This window comes from Pezoporus occidentalis, unplaced genomic scaffold (assembly GCF_034315485.1).
Source record: "Pezoporus occidentalis ecotype Australia unplaced genomic scaffold, CSIRO_AGI_Poc_V1 ctg15, whole genome shotgun sequence".
NCBI lineage: Eukaryota > Metazoa > Chordata > Aves > Psittaciformes > Psittacidae > Pezoporus > Pezoporus occidentalis.
This window is the reverse complement of record NW_026913316.1, coordinates 5,058,544-5,084,553: the sequence shown is the minus strand read 5'-3', so window position 1 is coordinate 5,084,553 and position 26,010 is coordinate 5,058,544. Positions and strand designations below refer to the sequence as shown.

Here is a 26,010-nt window from a genome sequence, read left to right as displayed (position 1 = left end):
TTTTAGGTTTGTTTGTCTTTAAATCTTTCTCTGAAGATGCTGCCTTAAAAACTACTGTGTTCTCTGTACCTTACTACATCGTCGCTCACATTAAAGGGAATATATATAATAAATATGTACAGATATCATTACCCGTGAAAGTCTCACCTTTCTTCTGCACAGTTACCCAACTCTCTAATAATTTGTGCCAAAGCATAACATACAAAATGTGATAGAAAATAGAGGCACGCGCAGAGTGGTACTGTGGCGCCTGATGCTATATACATGTCCACCAAAATAGGATGGAGAACCTTCAGCTTAGTCAGCTTTGGCTCTCTGGGTAGCAAACAGCTAATTTCAGATTTGGAAAGGAGGGCATGGCTGCTGCCTACAGCTGCTGAGGTCACTGCTTATTTCCCCCCTCCCTTTCAAAATCTCATTTGTTTATCTTCAAAACATAACAGATGTTTGCTACAGTTACCTGTTCCTCTCCCCATGCAAACTGTCCATCATGCAAAACCCTGTAAGCATAGGGAAGGCAAATCAGACTCCTAGACCTGTGGGTATGAAAACACAGTGCTTCTTCTCCATCTGCATGAAGTGGTCACCTTCCAAACTGGAGCATCTCTCTTTGAATGCTCTCCAAGTATTACCTTATTTATTAATCATAAGAGATTCTGTGTTGCAGTACAGAAATTGTTACAAAGCAGGTGCACTAGCCATAGTATGGGCCAGGATGCAAGAAGCAATCTCAGTTACAAGATGCATATTTAATTTCTGTGGAGCTGATATCTCTGTTGGCTATCATAATCCACTCTGCAGTTACTTGACTTATGTTTAATACACACTAACAGTTACGGTAAGAGTTTTAGTCCCAGTGCTTCTTCACAGCTGTCCTTTATTTTCCTTACTTACACAAAATTTTGCATGTGGGGAATGTGCTCAAACAGAGGATCAGAAAATTGTAGTGAATTGTACCTTGAAGACACCTCTGAAGAATACACTGGTCAAGGCACTGGTATTCCTGAATGGCAAGGAAAAACTTCCACAGTGTACAGCATTAACTGTTCTTACCAAATATGTAGGCATGCATCTTGCTGTGACTGTTCAGAAGAATCTCTCTCTCATACAGGATACTGTATGGCAGTAATTTCTGTATATAGAACATTCACCCTGAGGCAGTTAACATTAGTTACAAAAAGTTTGAGGAACACTGAAAGATGATTAAAGGTGTATAGTCAGGGAGAATTAAGGCTGTGCCCCAAGGCTGTGGCTGTGACCCTCCTTTTTATATACCTACTGATTTAGCTTTCTGTGGTCATATATTACCATGTTTACAAAATTATTTATACCATTTCAGTTAGAACATTCAGTAAGTAATGCTGCTATACTTCAGCACTGTGCCTCTAGGGAAGGCACTGAGTAGGTGTTTTCCTACCGTGCTAGTTACTAGTGTTGCTAAAATTTATCATGTTCAACGAGGAGCATGACTGGAATTCAGTCGCCTTATTTTTATAGAAAAGTACCAAAAGTGTTATTTCTTGATGAAATTTATTAAAAGAGCTAGTGAATTAGAAAGGTTCTTACTTTTTATCATTATGAAAACCGAGTTTGAACATCTTAGGCAGACATTTCTTAAAGTTCACATTACTAGAGGCTAAAAAGAGGGGGAGTTAATACAAGTGTTCTGACCTCAAGTGGAAGCTTGTATTCTATGAGGAAAACATGGTGGTAACCAAGAGTGGCAGAAATTACCTGTGTGTTTCACTCGGGGTTGTAAAAGCACTGTCTTAAATAAAACTCGTGCATATTTACTGCTCTGTTGCCACCTACCAATCACTGTCACTCAATGCAAATTGCTTTGGGACAGCTTCTGATCATGCAAATAATAAACCGGTGGCACCTTGTTCCAGTGTAAGGTATTATGAAATACTACAGTTTTTTACTTAGGATATATATTTGAATACTAATGACCTTGCATGTCTATTGGCAGTATGGAATGCTACTGTATCAGAATTACAGAATTCCCCAGCAGAGAAAAGCCATGCTTCCACACTTTTCCACTCCAGTAGTAAGTAATGACCTTTATTGACCTCATTAATGTATGATGTTGGAAAAGATACATTTGCTTTTGCATTTTAAAAGTGGAAAATTTTATGCTAAGAAATGTAAATTCAGCATTGTGTAACAAATCAATGTAAAGTTCACGTTTCGCGTGAGTACAGTTTATGTGGTTGGCTCTCCATTATCTTAGGCTTACATGATCCACATGATTGAAAAATCTTGGATACGTCAGGCACTTTGAGATGTACATTACAGAGACATCTGGCTGTCTGCAGAAGCCAGCTTAGGTCTGGCAAAACTAACACGTGAATTTCCTAAAATATGTTTGGCCAAGAGCTGACTTGTTAGCTATCTAAAAGTGAGGATCCTGTATTTGGATCCCAACTGGCCCTGAAAATAACTGGAGTATGGTAATAGGGCAAGTGGGCAACTTGAGCAATATAGATTCTATTCTCAGCCTTTCAATCCTCTCCCTCCCCTACGGCCTAAAGAGAAAAAAACGTCTATTTTTGTGTTTGCAAATCAAGGGATTAAAAAATGAGATGTATTTTCTGTGCTGTTGAGGGATATCTTTGGACAGTCTTCTGAAACCAAAACACTTTGAAATGAAACTCTCAAGCTGGATTTTTTCTTTCCCTGTTTTTTGAAACAAGTGAAAATTCCTTTTCAGAGAAGTGTATCTGAAAACTCACTAGTAGCAATGGATTTTTCGGGGCAAATAGGAAGAGTTATTGAAAATCCTGCTGAAGCACAGAGTGCTGCCTTGGAAGAAGGACATGCTTGGAGGGTAGCTATCTTCTCTTCTTTTCTATTTTTATAATTAGTAAGTGTCTGTTGAGAGCCAAAACACAGAGTGTGCTATGATGTTAGTGCAGTGCTGGTCACAGTATAGCTTAGCTCCGACCTGAAGCAATCACACTGCAAGCATGCAGATCTGAAAGTCAATATCCATCTTTAGCAAAACTGTCACATTCACAACAACCTTCTACCACTGCTTCTCTGTCCCCCTAGTGTCCAGAGGAAAGTTGAGGGGGAAAGCAGACCCACCAGAACTTTACTGCCAGTTTGCAAAACCAGTCTCTGAGGAGGAATATGTCAAATTAAATGCTTCCCCACATGGAAGAGGCTGGGGCTCTGACTAATGGCTTGCTCCCAGTAAGTTTAATTGCAGAATATACAAGAGGCAGGACCTCTTGCAATGAAAACTGATGTAACTTGTTTATAGTGTCTTGTGGACAGACAGCTGCAGTACAAGTTTTCCCACATGCTCGTCTCTTAGGGAATAGGAGTCATTACTGAAGCATTAGCTGGTGCTTTATGTACGGGAGGGAAATACTGCTTGATTTACTGAGTGCCTGGTGTTTTGCCTGAGCAGAAACATACCAGAATTTTCTTTTTTCTGTCTTTTTTTTTCCTTTTTTTCTTTTTTTTTTCTTTCCTTTTTGTATTTTTAGATACTGAGCTTTCATCATTAACATCTGGCTTGTGTTTTAAGCCAGCTAAAATGAGCTGCTGCTTGTAGATTAGCCCCCTTCAAAGTTGCATTTCTTTTTTTCATCCTTGCATTAAACTTGCCCAGCCCCCAGTTTCCTGTAAATTAAATCTGTATTGCATGTGCACTAATTCTCTTCTGTTGAGGCTTTAGTGTGGATTTAACGGTAATTCATTTTCTCTGTAGAAACGTAGCACAAGAATGAACATCTTGGGTAGCCAAAGTCCACTCCATCCTTCCACATTGAGTACAGGTAAATTCTGCTGGTTCATAAGCGTAGTATCAGAGGCTTCTGTGGGTAAATAAGAGTTACATTTCATATAGGGACATATGAACTGGGGACTGCACATACTTAGTACAGTCATGGAGTATTAATGCCTCAGTGTCATATAGTGTTTATGCTTCTGTGTCATTATCAGTAGAAGGAATTTGTTTGCCTTTGAAGGTGCGTTCAAACTTTTCTTCAATATTAATCTTTTGAAACTCATTTTATAAAAAATAGAGACTCCGTAAATGTTTCCATTTAAAACAATCCAGAAGTCAATCCTTTGGTTTAGTCCAAGAAAGTCAATGAGTGATCTGTTAATCTTTTAAGAGTAAAAATAAGTCTTCAAAATAGTATTTATTCCATCATAACTCAATAATGTAAAATGGAGGCCTGTGGGTTCTGAGTTCTTTGAGATTGTAAGTTTCTTAAAATAACAAGAAATTGCATATTAATATCTTGGAGAGTTTAGAGGAAAGATATACTCTGTTTCTAGTCTGTGTTTCTATTCACAACAGAATTTGAAAATACTGTTTGAAAAACAACAGAACAAAACCCATAAAAATATTGGTGGGTAGCATAAGCTAAAGTGCTTTTTTATTATTTGAGAGATAGACTTGGTTTTAACAGGTTAACTTATATGTTGTATTCTAAGAATTGTTTAGTCCAGTATTTTCAAGAAGCTATGAAAAGGCCATATTGTAATAAGAGATTTCTCTCGCTAACCTAATCGTACATCTGCAAATCACAAGATACATGGAGATAATGCCTCTCTACTTGATACATTAAGTGGATGCAACAGCTGGTGCATTTTTCCCATACTGATTCATTTCTTATATAGAATGATGAAAGACATTTTGTATGATGTAACAAAACTATACCCACTTTTAAAATGTTTACATAATCAGTGTGTGGAATAAACTGTTGCACATTACTGGTTTTAACCATCCTCTCATTCCCTCTTTTCCCTCTTGCCTCCAGTTATTCATAGGACACAGCACTGGTTTCACGGCAGAATCTCCAGAGAAGAATCTCACAGGATCATTAAGCAGCAAGGGCTTGTAGATGGGTAGGTATTCCTGTTGCTTAGTATTTATGATCTGATGCTAGGCATTCTAGACAGGAACACGTCTTCTGCTGTAGGGGTTTTAACAGGTACGTAAGTACTTCTGAGTAACCCAGTTCTCGTGTAGTCCCATTGTAACCTGCCTGGATTTCAAAAAGTCAGAGTATGGGTTTGCAGAAGTAAGTTTTAAATTTACTTTGAAAAAGAAAATATTAAGGATACACTTAAACTTTTTTTTATTTTTTTCCAACAGAAGCAATCAAGTTTTGGATAAAGTTAGAATTGGAAAGTAATTCATTCCTGTAATCTGCATTGAGGACCTATTTTTCAGGCAAAGCTGTACCTAGCTATTTGCCCACAAATTTATGATCAGCCATTTGTGCTCTTTTGCATTATCCAGAGCAGTTTATGATGATTTCTCACTATCTGTTTCTGTTCTAGAGCAAGGAAATGAAGGTACGTGTTCCAGCACTGTCTAAAATGTCTGCAATTGAGATTTCAGTATCTTCTGAGCATCTGTTTTCCTTACTTACACATAGTTATAGTTATTGAAGGGAAGCTGCTTAAACTGCATTCAGCAGTTCTTAATTTGTGGGATGGGAAGAGCATGAGAGCATGGTTGCCTTTAGTTCACTAATGTCACTGCTGTCAGGGTTAAGGTAGAAATTTCAGTGTTGGCTTCTCAGGAGACAGTTAAGTTCAATCCTTTCTGACATTTTTTGATTCAGGAGCATCACTAATCTTTGTGAAGAGTGACATACATTAGCGAAATAGAAGTTGCTAAAGTTGCTATTGCATGTACATATTCATCAAGCAGTGGGTTTTAATTGTTTTGGAGTTTTTGCTGGGCTAAGGATATTGGGTTTTAGCTTAGCAGGTTAAACAGAGAAGAAAGGCTAAGAAAACAAAGGAGCACTGCTGACTTGTTGGGTTTGTCGTTCTCTCTCATACTGCAGATCTTTACAATTTGGGGCTCATTTTGACTTGTTGCCTTAGGAATCTAGCTGCCTGTCTTTCTTGGGGTTTTCATAAATAGGTTAATGTCTCTGAGGTGGTGTAAGACAACTAATTGACTGTAGAATGTGAAGACTGGTTAGTTTGGCTGTAGTGAGGTCAGTGGCAAAAGGAACCATGTTATCTGTGTGCTCTGAGATCTAAGGATTGTGGTTTACAGGACAGAAGACTCTTACCTGTGTTTTCCTGCTCCATGTGTTCTTGAACAAAGGAGGTAGAAAGTCAACAGTCTTCTCATGGCTCATGTAAGATGTTCTGCAATGTATGCAGGCAGCTGATAGTGCTATCATTTGACTGTCTCTGGATACTATTGTTGTGGATGTATCTATCTTAGTAGTTCTTGTTTATGTGGACAGCCTTTTGCTTGCCAGAGGTTGAGTAAACACTTGAAGGATCAGTTGTGCTGAGCTTTTTTTGTGTCATCAGCTTATGCTACCATGCATTATGAAACGGCTAGATGAAAGATAATTTTCATACTTGCATGAATGCTGTAACCACAGGGCAGGTAAGATCCATCTCACTGAGATGGATCCTAATTTGTAAAGTCTTTGGTCCCTTTTCCACACATCTGGTCTTGCTAGGATTAAAAAGGAATGTTCAAATACCATGAGTGGTTTCCGGTGGTAGCAAGACATGCCTGTCTCTGAGTATTGGAGTGACCCTAGTTATGATGGTGCATTTTTGTGGTATTGACATTTCTCAATCAGTTCTGAGGAGCTGGAGGAAGTTCTTTTGGGTTCATAAGACTACAAGCAGTTCTTGCAACTCAGCCTTGGAAGAGTGTGTTCCTGGCTTAGTGGTTAGCAATTAAGAGGGCTTGAGGCCTGCCCCAGTACTGTGCTTGGCAGTGTCACAAATCCTCTAGTGATTAGCACTGTAAGCCTTATGCCAAAGGTATATTCTTGTTTCCTCGGGCATGGAGAGGTTCTCCTTCCTTAGTTCATAAATGTCAAGGGGAGGAAACATTTTTTACTAGATTTTTTTTCTCTTCCAAATAGGTATTTGAGTTAGGACTTCAATTTTGTGGGTCAACTTAAAGTGACAGTTACATAGTGTATGATGTTGCTAGCTATATTCCTGAAGTGTATTATTTTCCAGTGATGCTGAGGGAAAAATCCTGTGAGTGTTTTAGAGGAAAAAGCTGTGTGTGTTTTCCACATCTTGATAATGTGGGTGCTAAACTGTTGTTTTAAGAAAGTATTGAGCTGTTCCTGTGCAATTGCAGTCATTTAACTTAACATAATTTTGCTAAGACTGGATTTCTGTAAACTGATGCAAAATGCCATTTGTGCAGAAATCCATATTTTCTTTGGAGTTAAATGAAAACACTTTTCTTTAATGAGAGTACATATCAGTAATGGAAAGCTCAGTTAGAGAGACCCTTTTGAAAAGCCTCATATATTCATAGGGGAAGAACTACTGACATGTGTCTTTCCCTTCTTTTCTTCATCTGTTACTTTGCATAGCCCTAGTATAAAAACTGAAGGCAAATTGCCCATTATGGAAACACCAAAGAAGAGTTAGGCAATAGCATGAAATGACATAGTAGTTTTGATTATTTATGAAGAAATGGATTGTGGTATTCAGCATGTACTTAAAAATGTTCTCTCCTAGACTATTTCTTCTCCGGGACAGCCAAAGCAATCCAAAGGCATTTGTACTTACACTGTGCCATCATCAAAAAATAAAGCATTTTCAGATCTTGCCGGTAAGTAGATTGTTTTTGATACTGATCACAAAAAAAGCAATTTTAAATCTTGAAGCTTTGCCAGCATCTGAAGAGAACCTCTTATTAATTACTGATGTAATTAACCGTGATGTTTCCATTAGCAAGTATATTAGCAAGTATTCTTTAGAATTGTCAAATGTCTGATTAAAATTCTTTGTTAACATTGCCTGGAAAACTAGTGTAAGTCACTGAGGTATAGAAGTAATGCACAGAATTTGTTCTCTGTGACTGACAGCAACATCAGCGGCAGTTGTCTCCCTGTCACTTAGGCAAATGTTGAATAACTCAGGGAAACTTTAAAAAGTTTTATTCTGGAGGTTATCCAATAACGTTGAGCTTAAAATAGCATTACACTGAGATGTCAAGAACCTATGTGATTTTTATCTTGATCAAGAGCAGCATAAGAAGTTTAAGATCATGTAACCTCTTTATTGGTCCAAACCCTCTTCGCTTGCTTTGCCTGCCAATTTTACAAACTGCTAACAAATACTTTGGGAGTATTTTTGTTTATGAAAGCGCTGTCTTTATGACTTTCAATTACTCTGCCCACAAGCTTTCACTTTCATAAACAAAACATTTCAAGTTGAGTTAACATGTGTTCTTTTCTAGTGCTGCGTCTGGTTTCTCAAAGATCTCTGGGTGATAGGTTGCTGGGCAGTGCCTGTCATTTATTTTATGTCACATGCTTGTACTCCTATGTTTTGCCATACTTGCATCTCTTCAGGTGCAGTCTAACTTGAAAAGGATGTTTTGTTTCCCCAGTGTGAAGATGATGGACAGATATTTTTCAGCCTGGATGATGGGAACACCAAATTCAGTGATCTAATCCAGCTTGTTGAATTCTATCAACTAAACAAAGGAGTCTTGCCCTGCAAACTCAAACACCACTGCATTCGAGTGGCCTTATGACCTCAAATCTGACTTTTACTGAAGACTGGATTTGCTAGAAGAGTAATTGTAAGAGAACGTTGACACTGGGGAATTGGCAGATTTGTAAGTTGGTTAAAATAAATAAAAATATTATGCACCTTGGGACTCTGAAAGGGATGGATTCGACAGGTGCCAACAGACCAAGATTGCTGGTTTGTCTAACACCTAAGAGTGATTGCTGCTGAGTGTCCCAGCATCCCAAAAATGGGGGGAGGGTATGTAAAACAATTAGTAAATTTGAAACCGAACTGGAAACTATTCTGGCTGGGCCACTTAACAGGAACAAGTGTGAAGAGAAATCTTTGAAAGAACTCTTGCCCTGGAATAATCTTGACAATTAAGACTAGTGTGTTTACTTTTTGTATTGATCACTTTTTTTGCACTCCTACTTTGTTTCGGATATTGTATGCAGCCTATATTAGGAGCTGATGTGGCTTTTAAAATTCATGCAGGAGTTGGGTATTAATCTGCACCCTAAAATGTATGGAATGCTTCAGCCTAAAAGAATCTAGAAGAAAATCAAGAAGTGTGTGTGTGTGCGCGCGCGTGTGTCTCAAAACTTCTCTGGAGACCTGAGGTTCGATGATCTGCAGATGTCTTTGAAGAAGCAATGAGGATACAATTCTAAAAGAACATACCACCATATACGTACTCTTAAAACTGTTGACTTGTAGCATTATGGCTGTAGTATGTTGATGGCATATTAGTGGCATCCAGTCATGCAAAGACTGTATTAGATTCTATGCACAAATTTTTATTATTGGAGTGGTGGTTTGTTTTTTACAGCCTTTTGACTGTTTTCCTGAGGAACCTTACTGTTACTAAATAGAATAGGACTGAATGACTACACTTGTATTTGAAACCACCATTTTTTTGTGAGAAGATTCTTCTGCGGGTAGTCTTAGTATGACAAAATAAAAAGACAAAAAAAAAAAACAACGAAAAAATCAAACCAGTGTTTTTAGCTTTATGGCTCCTTGAATTTTCAGACTGTTTCAAAGAGCTCTTTCCATATAGTAAAGCTACAGTGACACAAAACTCTCCTGGGAAATAGGGCATAAAAAGAACTGTACCCCTTCTGCTTTCTGTAGGGCCATGAAAGTTTACATGCTGAGAAAGAACATGCTGGGAATGGAAACACATTTGATTGTAAACTAGCTGCTGGCAGTATCATCCATTGAGGTAACTGGTGATCTCTGTGTCATACACACTAAGGCACGCCAGTACAAGCGTGTATCCTGCTCTGGTGCTGGTTTGTCATCAGAACTACTTTATTGTTAATGTTTAAATCAGTTACTTAATGTTTACACAATAACACTTTCTGATGATAAATCGGTATTAAAGTTAGACGCCTTGATCCTCCATTTGCAGATACCATTCTTTCAGCAATGTGGCTGGTGCAGGAACCGTTACTGAATTAACTTCCCAGTGCTTCCTGCAGTTAGCCATGGCGAGAAGTACTCCACCCTGGGAACCTGCAGAGTGCAGTGCAGAACGGAGCATTCTTGAGATGGGAAATGATTTACGCAGGCTAGTTCATCCTTACTAATATTTGCCACTGGGTTTTAAATCCTAGCCATCTGAAAGGGTAAAGAAGTAAAACCAATTCTACACCTTTAGGTCTTCATGTAGTGTTGAGAATAGCTTAAGACAAACCATAACCTGCCTGAGTCGTCCGTATCAGCTTATAACTATGTCAATGGTATAGAAACACTGTATTTTAGTTTACAGAACACATTTAGTATTTTTTTCCATCTTATGTCTACATACTAAAAATGAAGAAACTTGATTTTGTTTTTAGTAGAAACCTTTTTTTGGTTTTGTTTTTGTTTTGTTTTTAATTGTACATAGTGAAATGAGTGTTCCTGCTTTCTAGACAATGTATTTTAAAACCTTGAAATTAAGCTAACTTAAGTCTGACTTCACTTTGCATGCTTCTATTTGGCCCCTATTAGGAAAAAAAAAGATACTTGTATTGACTACATTACCAGTTTAATAAGACCATTTATGCTGTAGTTTTAAGTTTTTCTGTTTACATAGCTTAGTGACAACCATGCATTTTTCCCAGTATGCGGATAGTATTTGCAGTGTTTCATATTTATAAAAAAAAAAACCTTGCATCTTATTTAAATTGAGAATAAAAGTTTGACTATGAATCATGATTTTTGTATGTAGATGGTTGACTTAGTATTTTGTACTTTTCCCAGCTAAAGTGAGCTGTTTTGAGAAAGTGACCACCTTCAAAGTGGCAACAATCTTACTTAAGCAGATCACTGCTTTGTCTTCTTTCTGCTGGAAAACAGTCAATGCCACCTTAGTTTTCCAACAGATTCAGCTGGCTGCCAGCTCAGAATACCAAGGACTGAAGGACATTTGACTCTTATTTTTGTATTTAAATGACATGAATGTAAAGGGGATGCTCAGGGTTGTTTTGGAGCCTGTTGAATTTTTATCTTTTTGCCTGTGATTTTATTTTCTAAATAAATACTTCATGTAGCAATCTTGAATATGTTGAGAAGGAAAATGCCAAACCATTTTGGTAATGGGGTTCCTAGTTAAGTTATGTTACGATAGGTGTTGAAGTACAAAAAACTTTTTATTTGTTAATTAATCTTGAAGAAACACGTGCCTCAGTTTAGATGTTTTGTCTTATCTTTTCTGCACTAAATACCTGACAGTTTGACCAATCAATGCACCTTTCCAGTGGCAAGACTTGCTTATCGTAAATTATATTGTCACAATGCAAGATTTAGTGACTGTAAAATGGAATAAAGTTTAAAGTTTCAGGGAATGCAAAAGGTATTAACTTAAGAGACAAAACCTTTATTCAATATGCTTTGCTTCATACTGTAAATAGCTTTTTGGCTTGTGAACCTAATTGTAATCTTTCAGGTATTTTTGTACAAATAAGGGACTGATATTCTGTTTCTTGTAATTAGAAATAAACGTTAATACAATGCTATTCATTTTATATTGGAATGAATGTCATCTTTTGGTTGTACCTGTACATGATGTATGTCATAGTTTAAGCCCATCTGGCAGCCCAGAACCACACAGCCACTCACTCACTCCCCCCTTCTTCCCCGCCTGCTCCCAGAGGGATGGGGAGGAGGACTGAAAGAATGTAACTCCCATGGGTTGAGATAAGAACAGTCCAGTAACTAAGGTATAACACAAACCACTGCTGCTATCACCAATAATAATAATGATAAGGGAAGTAACAAGGGAAGAGAATACAACCTCTCACCACCCGCTGACCGATACCCAGCCCAACCAAGCAGTGATCTAGCCCTTCTGGGTAACTGCCCCCAGTTTATATAGAGGGCATGACGTGCTGTGGTATGGAATACCTCTTTGGTCAGTTTGGGTCAGGTGTCCTGTCTCTGCTTCCTCGCGGCTTCTCCTCCTCCCTGGCAGAGCATGAGACTCACAAAGTCCTTTGTCAGAGTAAGCATTACTCAGCAGCAACTAAAAACATCAGTGTTATCAGCGCTGTTCCCAGGCTGAAAGTCAAAACCACAGCACTGCACCAGCTCCTAAGAAGGAGAAAAAGGACTGCTACTGCTGAACACAGGACATGTACCTTTTGCCTTGATTCTGGTTTATTCGGGGTGGGTTATATTAAACAGCCTTTAAGAAGATTTAAGAGGAAAATAGAATCCCCAAGATATCTTTATTCTAGCTGTTCTGTCTTGTGATTTTGATAAGGACAGACTGTCCTTTATTTAAAGAACTTGATCACTCCTTTTGTTTGAGGAAAACTACTGGGGGTATTCTGTTACGATATTTACAGTATTCGAGAAGGTTACTAGAGTCAAATCAGGAAATGCACCATGAGCATCTTTTGGGGCATATAACAAAGCTATAACTCACTGAATGTATACACTGCAAAAAGTACTTTATTAGCCTAATAGCTATTGTATCAGAAAACTTATCAATAGTACTTTCTGAAAGCAATTATTTACCCTCGTAATCCTTGTATTCAAGTGGTTCATCAGCATTTGGCTGGAAAAGCACACCTGCACAGAATATGTTTTTGCTTACAGAAGTCATTTGGGGTGGTGGGGGGAGATTGGTGTTTCTTCTAGCAGATAGAATAATAGAAGGCTGGAAATGTTTCACTTTTTTTATTTGACCAAATCCTTTCCCATTTCTGCCTCGCTAAGCCATAGAAGATCTCAAATGCATTCCACTTCAAGCCTTAGTCACACTCTGGCTTCTGCATGCTATGTCTTCATGCAAGTTTGTATCGCACTAGGGCACAGGTTACATGTTAGCAGTACGAAATTCAGCACGTGAAGGCAGAGTACTTCGGTGTTTTGATATTCCCATTTTTTTTTCTATCTGGAGATGCACATTAAAGGGCTTAAGAGTTTGCTGTCCTGCATGCAGCAACTTGCTCTTTACTGAATTTGAAATAAAGGGGACTGCTTGCTTGCAAAAGGTTTGAAGAGGCCTGTTTCTCGCTTAGCTAAAGGCAGCTGTGCTAACACTGTAACTGTCCCCCTCTGTAATCATTAAAAGTCAAGCACTGTAACTCTACACAAACCTGTAAAAAAACGAAAGTAAAACAACCCCAAAACATTCCCCACCCCCCACCCCTTACTTTATTTTATATATTGTGTTTGGAATAGACAAAAAGACAGCATGAAAAAAAAAGCACAGCAAAAATGTCAATACTCATGCACAATGGCAGGGCAGTATTGTGTGCCGCCTTGTCCAAACTGCCCCCAGCTGTGGCAAGTGCAAAATGATACCTGTGAAATCTGGTATTAACAGGCACTTAATAGCAGCTACCTCCTGGTCTATCAGAACATCACCAGTACAAAATTAGCCTTGGTCAGAAATGGGTATGTGGTACAGGTTTGAATTAATTGCCTGATGGGAGGTTTGTGTTGCTTTTACATTAGTCATAGAACAGTAGACATTATCAGACTTCTGATCCCACATGCAGCCTTCTACCATGAAGTTCATCTGGCAAAACAGCTTAAATGCATTTAAAGCTATGAGTAAATTTGTATCAGACTAGTGTTCTACAGCACGTGCTGCAGCACTTACCCTGATACACGGAAACTAAAGTTAGGTATATTTTAACACCAAATTGCTGCTTCAGCCTGTACCCACAAAACCAGATGAAAAAAATCTAACCAGATGAAAAGAATCTGACCAGATGAGCCATTTCCCTTCAAGTAATTCTAACTTTAGATGACTTTGGGTTTATGTTACTGTGAATTTAATGATGCTTTAATCTGGTTTGTTAATGTCCAGCTTGTATACTACTTTGTGTCTCGGGCATTGTTTGTCTAACATCTCTGAAACTTCAGTAACAATATCAGCAGATGGAGAAAAGAGATTTCTTCCTTTGAAATATCCACATTGCCTTAATTTCAGTTTCTTCTGCATCCTAAATCTTACATCCTCCTGCCTTAACTTGGAGCACAATTTAATTAGTATTTGAAAATCTAATAATAACCACAACTACATCCAAGAGCTATATGATTTTCATTAAATACTGTGATTAGTCACATCTGAGGCTTCAAAATAAATTTGTTTGTGTAACACTCATAGTGCACACTCTTAGCCTGGAGACATTCTGCTATAATTGCTCATCATTTTGCACAGATACTTGCAGATGTTTTAACAAGAAAGATCAGTTCATCACAAGACGCTGAGCTGTGATTAACAGGGTCTTACGACACTTGTTGGTTACCCAGGCTTGCATGCTTTACTATAATCAGGTGTTTTCCATCTGTTGGCTGCAAGATTCTGGTGCCATAACTGGGGAGCAGGAAGGTGGATTTAAAAACACAGCTGCCAGCTCTGAGCAGAAGTACAGCCTGGCTCTATGCGCTCCGAAGCTCAACTCAGCTGCACTCAGACATGAAACTCTTCTTGCTCAGAAGAGCTAGACTGGGAAGGAAATGGAATAGAGAAAGGAATTACTCTTCAGCAGTATTGTCCAAGTGATGTTTTGGGTATGACTAGGAACACAGTGAAGACAGTGGTGTGATGCTTTAGTGCTGCTCGCCAGTCCCATAGAGTCAGTTTCCCTCCTCTTCCCTCACAGTTGTGAAGACACTTCTATGTAAAGCCTTCCATTTTATCTGCCTTGTGAAACACATTCTCCAGAGGTGTAAGGATTGGTATTTTGGGTTATCAAGCAGAGAAATAGCTATGGAATTGGTGTTCTCTACAAGCTGCCAAAACAGTCTGTTCAACTGCCATCAAGAAAAAAGGAAGGTAGAAGTATGGTTCTGCCAACAATGGTAACAATATTTAAAGCAAATGGCTAAGATCAGTACTGAAAAGGTACAATTTCATTGCCCCACAAAGAATGATAGATACATCCTATTTTCACATACTTTAGTTATACTTTTCAGTATTTGACTTCCTCCGTAATACTTCTCTTTGCTGCTGAACTTCTGCAGGATATTCATGTGCTCTGCACGACTCTTGGCAAATTTTTGTTTTCAGGTTACTGTAGTACTCTCAGAATCAGGTCCAAAGACAGAAACAAATACAGAAATGAGGAAAGCTGTGAGGATTAGAGCTTCTTGAAAAATCACCTCGCCACACAGCTAGTTATGGAATAAAACAAATTCATAACTACGGAATTGGTAGGTAGAATAATTAATTAGGTTTTTTCACTTAAGACTATGTGGCATGTGGAAACAGCTGGCTAAACAAGGGTGAAAATTGCTGAAGGCTTATAAAGTTTGCCTCAAACATTTACAATGAATTGCTGGAACAAGCATTTGGCCTGCTTTAGGTATCAGAGCACTTCAGAGAAGACAGTGTGCCTGAGAAGGCATTGACCCTCCTGCTTGTTTGCACATCCTTCACGAACAAAACCCTAGAAGCTGCTGTCCTTGAAAGGATAAGGGAACAGGAACTCCTACAACAGGAGCAGAAAGGGAAGCTTAGGATGCAGTAAAAATGGAAGAGAAACAAGGAAAAAGCAAACAGGATAGTATGACAGTTCAGCCAACTAGAAAGCATTGACTGAGGGTAGTATAATGGACTTATAGAAAAATATAGGCATCTGAGCAGAATACAAAACATTTAATTACAGTCTCTTCCAATCAAAACACTGCAGGGCATCACCTGAAGCGTGCAGGGGCAAGTGTTCAGGAAAGCCAGAAATACTTCTTCATAGGCTGCTTGTGTAAGCTCTAGTGTTCTCCAACATGAAATGTACCTCGTGGCAAAAGTTCACATGGGTCCACAAAGGGCTTAATCATCATGATAGAGAAAACTCAGCAGATGAACCCTGACTACAGAAATACCATCTTTCCCTCTGGAAGTCCACAGGACATGTCACCCAGTGCCAGCAGCAGTCTTTAGGGGAAGAATCATTACTTGACAGACCACGTTTGTACTCTTCTTTCCCTACACATCTACTACTAAGTATTAAGACAAGAGCTAGGGAGATTTTATACTTGATTCAGTACCCGTGTCCACATGTCGGCCATACAGAAACAACTGGAGCTAGCACTAACAGCTGAGGAAAGCCTACGAAAGCAGGCTCCTTTTGAGTGAATTAAGGCTGCCCTTGGAGAAACAGCCATGTAAGCACTGAATCTGCTCTCTACCACCCAGAAAGTGATGCCTCCAGAGTCTGTGACAGCTATGTCCCCCCGCACAAGCCTGCTGCTGGCAGGGTTTGCTGGAGGTGCTGCCTGGTTCACAGCAGAACAGAGCCTGTCAGGACCTGAAGCTGTACAAGGGTAGTGTCCAGCTTCATTCAGCCCCAAAACAGGGTAATAAATGACATGAACTGAGCCGAGCTATGCCTAGCACTGGACTGGGGATACTGCTCACATGCAAGTCAGAAGCAGGTATCCTAAAAGTTATGCATAAATGGGTATCTCAAAGCTTTTTTGTACAGGGATGCACAGGGGTGGGTTGAGAAGTCTTTTCTCACGTAATATGCAACATTTATGCCCCTGTGTGAGAACTGAGGAACAGAAAGAGGTGTGCAACTGCTGAAGCCCAGTGTTTTTTCTCACTGGACACTCTGGCAGAGCAGCAGGGAGAGTGGGCTGTACCAGGGCAGGCAGGCCAGGCACTAGGCTGACCAGGGCAGCTGACAAGGCTCTCCCCAGCCATCCACTGCTGGTCAGGCAGGGAGATAATCATAGAATCATAGATCAGTTTGGGTAGGAAGGGACCTTAAAAATCATCTGCCACGGGCAGGGACACTTTCCACTAGACCAGATTGCTCAAAGCCCAGTTCAACCTGGCCTTGAACACTGACAGGGACAGAGCAGCCGCAGCTTCCTTGGGCAACCCATTCCAGTGCCTCACCACCCTCACAGGAAAGAACTTCCTTATATCTAACCTAAGCCAAATTTTTAAAAAATCTAAATCTAGTCTAAATCCAAAGAATGGGAAGAGCAACTCAACTGCTGGTGCTCATCCCAGTCTGGCCCGTCACAACCTCTGTACTGCAGAAAGAGAATCAAAACCAGACAAATTTTAAAAATTCAAAACATAACAAGCTTTTGCTATACATTCTTGTGAGGTTAGCCCTGTGTTGTGGTTTAAGCCAAGCCAGCAACCCAGAACCCCGCAGCCACTCGCTCACTCCCCCCCCTTTCTCCCCCCACTCCCAGAGGGATGGGGAGGAGAACCAAAAGAATGTGATTCCCACGGGCTGAGATAAGAACAGTCCAGTAACTAAGGTATAACACAAACCACTGCTGCTACCACCAATAATAATAATGATAAGTGTAATAAGGGAAGAGAATACAACCGCTCACCACCCACCGACCAATACCCAGCCAGACCCGACCAGTGATCTAGCCCTTCCAGGTAACTGCTCCCTGTTTATATAGTGGGCATGATGTTCTGTGGTATGGAATACCTCTTTGGCTAGTTTGGGTCAGGTGTCCTGTCTCTGCTTCCTCCTGGCTTCCCCTCCTCCCTGGCAGAGCATGAGACTCACAAAGTCCTTGGTCAGAGTAAACATTACCGAGCGAAAACTAAAAACATCAGTGTTATCAGCGCTGTTCCCAGGCTGAAAGTCAAAACCACAGCACTGCACCAGCTACTAAGAAGGAGAAAAATGACTGCTACTGCTGAACTCAGGACAATATCCACCCCTTATTCCACACCATTCACGTCATGCTCAGATCCCACAGTTTTCAATATACCATCACTCTTATCTCATATATATACATGTATATACATGCACACAGAGAGAGAGAGAGAGAGATCATTCCTTAGTGCATGGACCAATCCCTATTAAGCTGCTGAGTTCATCCGGCCCATGATGTCAGGCTCCATCTCTTGTAAAAGTCTTTCAGGGCAAGAGAGTGTGATGTAGTCAATCTGCCAGGCCTCCCCATATTTGTACTTCAGCCATCGTCCTCCATACCAAAGAGGCTTTAACCGCTTGGCTTGCTTAATTGCAGCACATGTTTCACACTCATGAATAACCTGGGCATTGTTAAGTCCACCCCTCAATCATGAGCCCATCTATATGTTGCACATCTGGCCTGATGGCCCGAAGTGTCATGGGCCCACCGGGCCAAAAATAATTCACCTTTATGTTGCCAATCTAAGTCCATCTGAGCCACTTCAGTCTTAGCAGCTTTATCCACTTGTTGGTTGTTCTGGTGTTCCTCAGTGGCCTGACTTGGGTACATGAGCATCTACATGACGTACCTTCACCACCAGGTTCTGCACCCGGGCAGCGATATCTTGCCACAATGCAACTGCTGGTGCTCATCCCAGTCTGGCCCTGGGGCATCTCCGAGGAGCCTGCTCTCCAGCAGCACACACCAAAGGGTGCCTGGGCCCAGGAGCCCACCACAGTGAGCAGCTCACCCAGGACCCAAGGAGCTAGTGCCCCATGAGATGCGCTGAGCCCTTCCAACAAACTGGAGCTTGTCATGGTGAAATCCCATTTTGCTCATTCCAAGTCTTCATTTCTGACTTGTTTAAATCCTGGAGTGAATCAGGACAAAAATTACCAGTCTTCCAAAAGGAAAAGTAAATTAATGAATAGATAAATATGCCTGTGACATGAGCGCAGGCCAGCTGAAATAAAGCCTGGACTTTGCCTCATTTCACAGCTGAAGGAAGCCCGTTCTGCCACGACGGAGATCTCCACTTGCAGAGGGCACTCGTCTCCCTGTTCCACGCCTCAACAACCCCCTTCCTCCACCGCCTGGGAGGCCAGCCCAAGCCAGGCCAGCCCGGCAGAGGGCGGCCACGGACGGGCCGCACAGGGGAGGTCCGGTCGGGGTGGGGGCTGAAGTCCCGCGTTACTCGCAGGGTTTTCTCGCTGTGTTTGGTTTGCTTTGTTTTATGGCGGCAGCCGAGCAGGGCTGCACTCTGAGCCTTGTGTTCTGTGAAGCAGCAGTAAAACAGCCCTCAGTGAAGGCCGGCTACTTGCCAGCCTCCTCCAGGGCACCTGCTGCAAACGGCGGCGCCACCTACAGCCCTGCGCCATGCCGACCCCGAAGGCAGTGGGATGCCAGTCCCGTCCCCTTCCCTCCAGTCCCGTTCCCCGCCAAGGGAAGCGTGCCTCCCGTATGCCAGCGTGAGGGTTCCACCTCTCGGCAGTACCGGGGACCGCTGGCTGGGCTCTTCCCTTGGTGCCGGCAAGACATGGGCTGCTTCGGATGGGGCCGGCTCTGGTGTGTCGTGGGTTGCCTCGCTTGCCTTCCAGTGTGCGCACCGCCAGGCATCTCGGTTATGTAGACGTTTTCATCAACGTAATTCCCTGGCTTCAGGTCGGCTGGGGTTGTTGGGTCTTTCTATTCCACCTTTCCACCTCCTCTTGGCACCCAGTGTATTTTTACTTGATGCTCTGTAACTGAAAAGTCCTGTGTCCCTCCCATCCAAATGCCTGTGAACTGACTGAATTCACAAGTTTTCTTTTTTCTCTTTGTTGAGAAAAAATGCCTGATGAGGCTAATGAACATGGTGCTACATGTGGTTAATAATTAATGAAAAAGTCAAAGCAAGCATAGATAGTTACTGGAAAAGCCCCAGAAATTTCTTGAGATTAAAATTCCTTAGCTGCTTCTGGTGACTGCTTCCTCACAGGACAGGAGAATATAAGGAAAATACAGAAAATTCCTGTTTCCAGAGTATCTGGAAAAGAAGTGAAATCCCAAAACAGGTAAGGGTAAACTCACTCATGTTTGAAAATGAAGCTACCTCTGTACTTTTGCCATTTAATCTGACTTGACAAATCTGCATAGTTTGTTAAGCATTAAGCTAGTCAGCATTTAGGAAAGCTAGTGAGCATTTAGAAATGCAGCATGATATGCTAAGCGTAATTCTGTTTTAATTGGCGTGTGCTTAAGCCAATTTTGTTGAAACAGTCAAGAGTTCAGGAAGTATTTTAAAATCAAAACTTTGCAGTTCACAGCGTTTTTAAGAGAATCTCTTCTTAACGCTTCTAAAAATCGACACGAGGGCACTGCTGGTAAAGTGGAGCAGTCTGGAGGGGTGGCAGTACCTCTGAACGAGGGTGTACTAGGCAGTCTTGGAGCTGAATCCTAGCTGACAAGGAAATTTTATTAACGTTTTCAGATTTAGTCAGAGAAAAAAGTTACTATCTGCCTGAAAAATCAGTTCTCTATCTGTAGCTTGGTTTCACTGTAAATGTGTCACATTGGGCTTGTCCTTTTGTAGAGGTCTTATATATGGCACAGGGACTAGAGCAATCCCCATACATTGACATTACTGTTTTATGCATGGCTAAATGTGGAACAGCAAAAAATATTTAAATATTGGTGGGGTTCAGAAAGCAAGAAGACAACGAAATTGGAACTGCTGTTCATAGAATTATAGTTGGAAAAGCAAGGGGGAATAAACTGACAATTTTTACCATTTACCATTTAAATTACATGAATTTACTGTTTATGTCAATGGTAAATAAAAGGGAAAAAATAGATACCCTAACAAGAATGTGGTGAAAGCAGAGTTTCCAGTATAATTATGATGCACACTGAAAGATTTCTTAAAGAGAGCAATACTTGAGGGAAGAGCATCCTGGAAGCCTGATGTTCAAATTGTGCATAGCCACCAGTAACAGAGACTAAAAGTAAAGTGAGGAAACTGGAATGTCTGTTGCAAGAACAGCAAATTTACTGAGACCAAGGGGTTTTTAGTTATACAGCTATGTCCTTTCTGCACACATAATGGGGTAGAGCTGGTTTTTTACTGTCAGAGACAGTCATCTGTCCTGTCTGTCCCATACTGTGAAGTTAGTAGAATGAAATAACAGGACTGGGGTAGGTGGAAGTTTCTTCTGTTTATCTGTTTAGAAGGTAGTATAAAAGCTCTGTTAGCAAAGAGGTTGCTGAAACTTCATGTTTGGGATCAAGAAGGTGGAACAAGACAGTTTTCAAAGGTGTCTGCAAGCTGGCACATTAGTCTTCTGGAAGTGCAGGAAACTTAAGATTTATTTTGCCTCCCACCTTTGCCAGTCAGCTGTTACTGTTGAACTTCTCATGGGAACTGTGCAGAGCCAAGGTAAGTAGGTGAGAGGATGGGCAGTGAGTGGCCTTTGAGATGTTGTTACATTGTAATGGAAAGAAAATCACTAAAGGTCATTTAAAGTTGTTGGAGTTTCTTTGGATGGGCAATTGATAAACATCCCTGGGAAATTTCCCTGTTGCTTCAGTCCTTCCCATGTTCTCCCTTTAGTATATGTTTCTTTTGCTGTTCCTTCCATTAAACATCAAAAAGTGGTCGCTTCGTTCATCCGAGGCACCAGAAATTATACTTTTTGTTTTTTCAATCGCAGATAAGGTATTTCATAATCAGCAGAAATGTATGGCCACCAGTATTTTGTAATACCATCATTTGTAACTGAAAAAAAATTAGTCTGACCTATACAACAAACTCAGCTTGCTTCCAGAGTATCCTAATCACTATCCTGTTACCGAGCTCAGCTAAGGCTGTTGCCTCCGCATGTAGACAGATCTCCAGTGTTCCTCCAGTGTCTTCCCATCTAACCAGTCCTCATACTGGTTTCATGTTCTATTTCTTTGCAAAGATACCTCTCCTGTAGAAAACATTTTGAATGCAACAACTGTTTTGTTGTATGTTTTTCACCTTCTTTCTTGATCCTGTGCAGATTGTATCTCCATTTATTCACAAAGAAAGAAGAGATCTTATGGTGAATAGTTAATACTTGAAAGCTAAATTAAGATTTCGGTATTAGTGTCTTTGTCAGATAGCTGGGAAGAACCTTGTATACTTAAAGGGTTGTTCTTACAGTTCACTGCTAAATAATACTATGCCATTTATTCCCTCTTGCTTTTGAAAGGAGCGTTTGTTTTTAAAATTCAGGCAGTTTGATGAGCTTAGTGAAGGTGTAATAGATTTTAGTTTTACCTTTCCTGGCTATATGTTTTCAGAGGAATTGGGTGGTTTATAGGGAGTCAGATATAGTTGAATGTTGTTATTCTTGTATTGTCAGGTGTGTTACTTTATTCCTGATTTTATTCTTTGAAGTTTCAAAGGCAGACAATTAGAGAGATTGTGTCTCTAAGATGATAACTGTTGTGAGAATTAATGGCAGCACATGGTATTTTTTTCCATTGATTCTCTACGAGTGGAATGTTGTGCTGCAAGTCTGGATGTTTAGGAACATGGGGTGACCTGAAGGCAAAGATGTGACTCCATTACTGTGCAGCCTATGAAACAGTCTCTGTAGAGGTTTTATTTCCCAGTCTGTTACATGCAGACTATCTTTACAAGGCTGAATATGAAGCAGAGAGATTAGGAAAGCTTTGTAGTAGGTTGAACAAAGGTAAGGTGAAAAGATTTCCATTGCTGGAAGGGGTATAAAGAGAGAGGACATGGGACTTTTCTCATCTTAACACTGGAGACAATTGAAGCCCTAGTAGCAGTAACTCTGCATTCCAGTAGAAACTGGAATACATATAACCCTAAGTGAGGGTTATAATTAGCATTTCAGAGTTTCAAGCCAGTCTTGCCAAACTTGGGTTTGTGACATTTTTTATGCTTCAGAAAATTCCTTTTCTTATATACCAAGTATCAGCTACTGTCTCATTGCTAGGGTAACGTCAAGCACTGGTGTTAGCAATAGTGTAATGTAATTTGGGGTTCAAGGGATATGCTAACATCTTAAAATGCATAGAAAGATGCTACATAGAAAGATGCTACAAAGAGAATAATCTCTTCCTGACTGGTGGACAGGATGTAAAGTAACAGGCTAAAATTGGTGGAAAAGAGGTCCTAGAAAAAAAATGCACTGGAGTGTATCAGTTAGGAAGGTTATAAATTCAGTGTCAGTTCCTTAACAGTAACATTAACATAGAGAGGTTAAATGCTTCCCTATGTTTTACCATCATTTGCACTCAGTTGTGCTGTTGACAAACTGTTTCATTCAAATGAGAAAGACCTCACAGTTTTTAGATTTTCTTTTCTCTGACACATGACAGGGCAGGTGCAGTTAACTTGAAATAGCAGGAAGAAAACATCATGACTACTTAGTTGTGTAAAAAAGCAAGATGAGAAATACTACATGTGGTGGTTTCTGCTTTAAGAAACAATCTGAGCTCAGAAAATTAGAAACAATACAGCTACCCGTAGGTCCATGTGTATGAATTTGAAGGTGAATATACGTTTCCAGATAGACTGGCCAGGCTGAAGATGGCTGAAATGCCAGGGGGATGGCTGAAATACGCCTTTTCATCTCAGACAGTACCATAACAGAACTGGTCTTTCAGTGGGGCTTATGTTGTCCCTTTCTGTGCTGTTCCTTTAAAGGGAGGGAGAGAGAATGAGTGCAAAGGACTTAGGAGGAGGTGACATTTCTTTAATGGCATCCTGTGGGTGCATTATCTTGCAGAGACCTTTTTCTTTGTATCTCACTCTGATTAGCACATTTCTTTGTGCAGTTTTAAAATGCTTGGACAGTTTTCCCTGAAGAAATACATGTGCCTTCCAGCAGTTTTAAATTGCTCTTGATACGTTTGACATCCTTATACATCTGCAAACCCATCAGAATCTTGCTGAGTTCTTGACTGGAGTGCTTCCTGTGGTAATTATATTTTCTGCAGTTTTAACTACACATCATGTGAAAAAGTGTTTCCTTCTGTCTGTTTTTAATCTGCTATCTTTTAATTTCACTGAGTAGTCCCTCTTGGGCTTTTGAAATTTGAAAAACAGAGTGAAGTTCTTTATCTTCTCCCTTTACTCTTTCTTTCCCTTATCCTTCCCTCATGTTGTTCTGTTTTCAAAGCTAACCCAGCCCACTCATTTGAATCTTCCCTAGAGGAGGGGGTAAGTGTCTTTGAAGAGAAATCTTCTCTTAAACTCCATGAAGGCAGTGAATTCTTTTTGAAAGTGAAAATCTGAGAGAATATTGATTATTCCAGAACCATTCCAGCAATTCACCAACTTATTCCTATTAGATCCAAACTTCTTGCTGTTCTTGGTACTTATTAGACAGAGGTTTTCGTTCAGCAGTGCCACCAAGGCAGTGCCACCATTTAGGCAGAGTCCATTAAGATTAAGTCCATTCTCTTAAGATTTTTGGAGGCTTAATTCCACCCTCCCTGTGTATGCTATGTTACTTCAGAATTAATGTTACTGAGCTTCCTGCGACTCTGTACTGCCTGTTCAACATGTGACATTGGCAGCTTTCCTCCCCAGGTCCTGTGGCTGCATCTTTAGTAGAAAAGAAAAAAGAAAAAAATGAGTGTGAGGTGATGTCCTTTCACTGCAGGCTTTCATATGCTTACTAAGAAATACAAACACATACATACATACCCCCCTAGTAATGCGGCTTTCATGTGTTTTAGGCAGCTGAGGTAGAGGAGTCTGCCAGACCTCATCAGCAGGAACTGTAATTGAGATGAGACACCTTGGTAAAAGTTGAAGGTTTAAACAATGTCTTTATTGTAAATATGAAAAGGTTAATAATTAAAAGCACCTTTTAGATGATCTAAATCTGTGGGGAAACCCTCCTCGTATCAGTAAGTTTCCAAAACATTGTGTAAATAAAATTTTACGTTACAGTGGAAATGCAGGGAAAACGCTTGATTGTAGAGAAATAGCTTGAAAATTTCTGTATGACTATATTTAATGCTATTTAGTATTAAAGACCAATGGTAAACAGCCAACCTTCATAGGAAATGCAGATACAGAATTATCATTGCCCAGAAATAGATATGGGTATTCACTGATTGATCCATTCACTGTAATTTACCAATTCAACTGATGAATTCAAACTAACTAATTAAGTAATAAAAACATTTATCAAGTTTTGCAAACAATACCAGCATAAGCATAGCTTTAAAGACTGTGCATAATCAAACAGAAAGCATTTCACACCCCAGCTAGAGTGCAAGTACAAGCAGGGCCCTGCCACATTCCTGAATGGTTTTACCACTAGCCATGTGGCCTGAGCAGCACTAAAAGCAGCAACTGGATGCACACATTACATGTACTCCCGTGTTTTTCCTTCCTTTCTGTTTTTTAGCATTTTGATGTTTGTTGTTTTTTTTTTTTTTTTATCTGGCATAATCCCCTGTTTCTTGGGTATTATTTTCCTCCAAGGAAATTTATATTTAACGTTGGCATCTGTCCCTAGAATCCTTCATTTTATCATGTACTAGAATTTATTTAATTATTTAGTAATACCTTCCTTGTCACGTTTGTTGAGGGTAATGACATGCTACTGTACAACCTTTACTCAGGTGGGTATGTAAACACATGCTTGTATATGTAAAGCTCCTGTTACAAGATCTTTCTGGGCTCTCAGAAGTCCTTTATTTTCTGGTTGCTAACATGACAGGTCTCTCACACTTGCTCTCCTGTTTTGGTTGCCTTGCACATGCCAGACTTCTTTTCTTGGCACTGCTGACTGGGAGGACAGCTCATCCCATCATGTGCATGCCTTAGAAGCTTTTAAATGGGTCCATTATGTGCCATTAACTTTAGATACCTGGAAATCAGGTAAACAGATGCTGATTCCTGAGTACCTTTTTCAGGACCACAGTTGTGACACCTGCCACACCAGTCAGGATAAGTACCTCATTCTGTTAGGCTACTGAGAATAATGTTTATTATGATGAAAACTTTTAAATTCAAAAAATAAAGCCCAGAGCTTTACAAATATGTTTTGTGCTAATGAAAGATGAGACTCATAAAAGAATAGAATACATTATTATGATTATATGCAAGTGTAAGGATTCTCTGTAGCTGCATCAGCAGCTTAGCAAGTTCTGCCCTTGACATACAACTTTTGTATGTATCCATGGCTTGGGTTGTTCTTATCTCTACCTCCTCCTTTTCAAGGTTACTGATGCATATTTCTGTTCTGCATCCTAATGGAGATATTCCTGGCTTTGGGTGATTTCCTTTCTAGCACTAGCCAAGGTTCTTAAGTACAATTATATTTTTTTGATCATTTAATCTTCCTTTAAATAAAACCTTTTTATATCATTACAGTAATTTGTTACCCTATTGAA

At 40.1% G+C, this 26,010-nt stretch overlaps 1 protein-coding gene across 7 annotated transcripts in view; it reads left to right on the top strand.

The window, feature by feature from the left end:
• Positions 1–11,510, top strand: part of GRB10 (growth factor receptor bound protein 10) — a 147,492-nt gene extending 135,982 nt beyond the window's left edge. For 6 of the 7 annotated variants that reach the window (XM_062610913.1, XM_062610914.1, XM_062610918.1 and 3 more), the window contains 6 exons: positions 1,973–2,050; positions 2,714–2,830; positions 3,722–3,788; positions 4,782–4,869; positions 7,495–7,588; positions 8,372–11,510. In XM_062610913.1, coding sequence (XP_062466897.1) covers positions 1,973–2,050; positions 2,714–2,830; positions 3,722–3,788; positions 4,782–4,869; positions 7,495–7,588; positions 8,372–8,518 — 591 coding nt within the window. In that variant the 3' untranslated portion in view covers positions 8,519–11,510. The remainder of the gene's footprint in view (positions 1–1,972; positions 2,051–2,713; positions 2,831–3,721; positions 3,789–4,781; positions 4,870–7,494; positions 7,589–8,371) is intronic. The other variant, XR_009963260.1, reaches the window with a different exon arrangement.
• Positions 11,511–26,010: the final 14,500 nt, after the last annotated feature.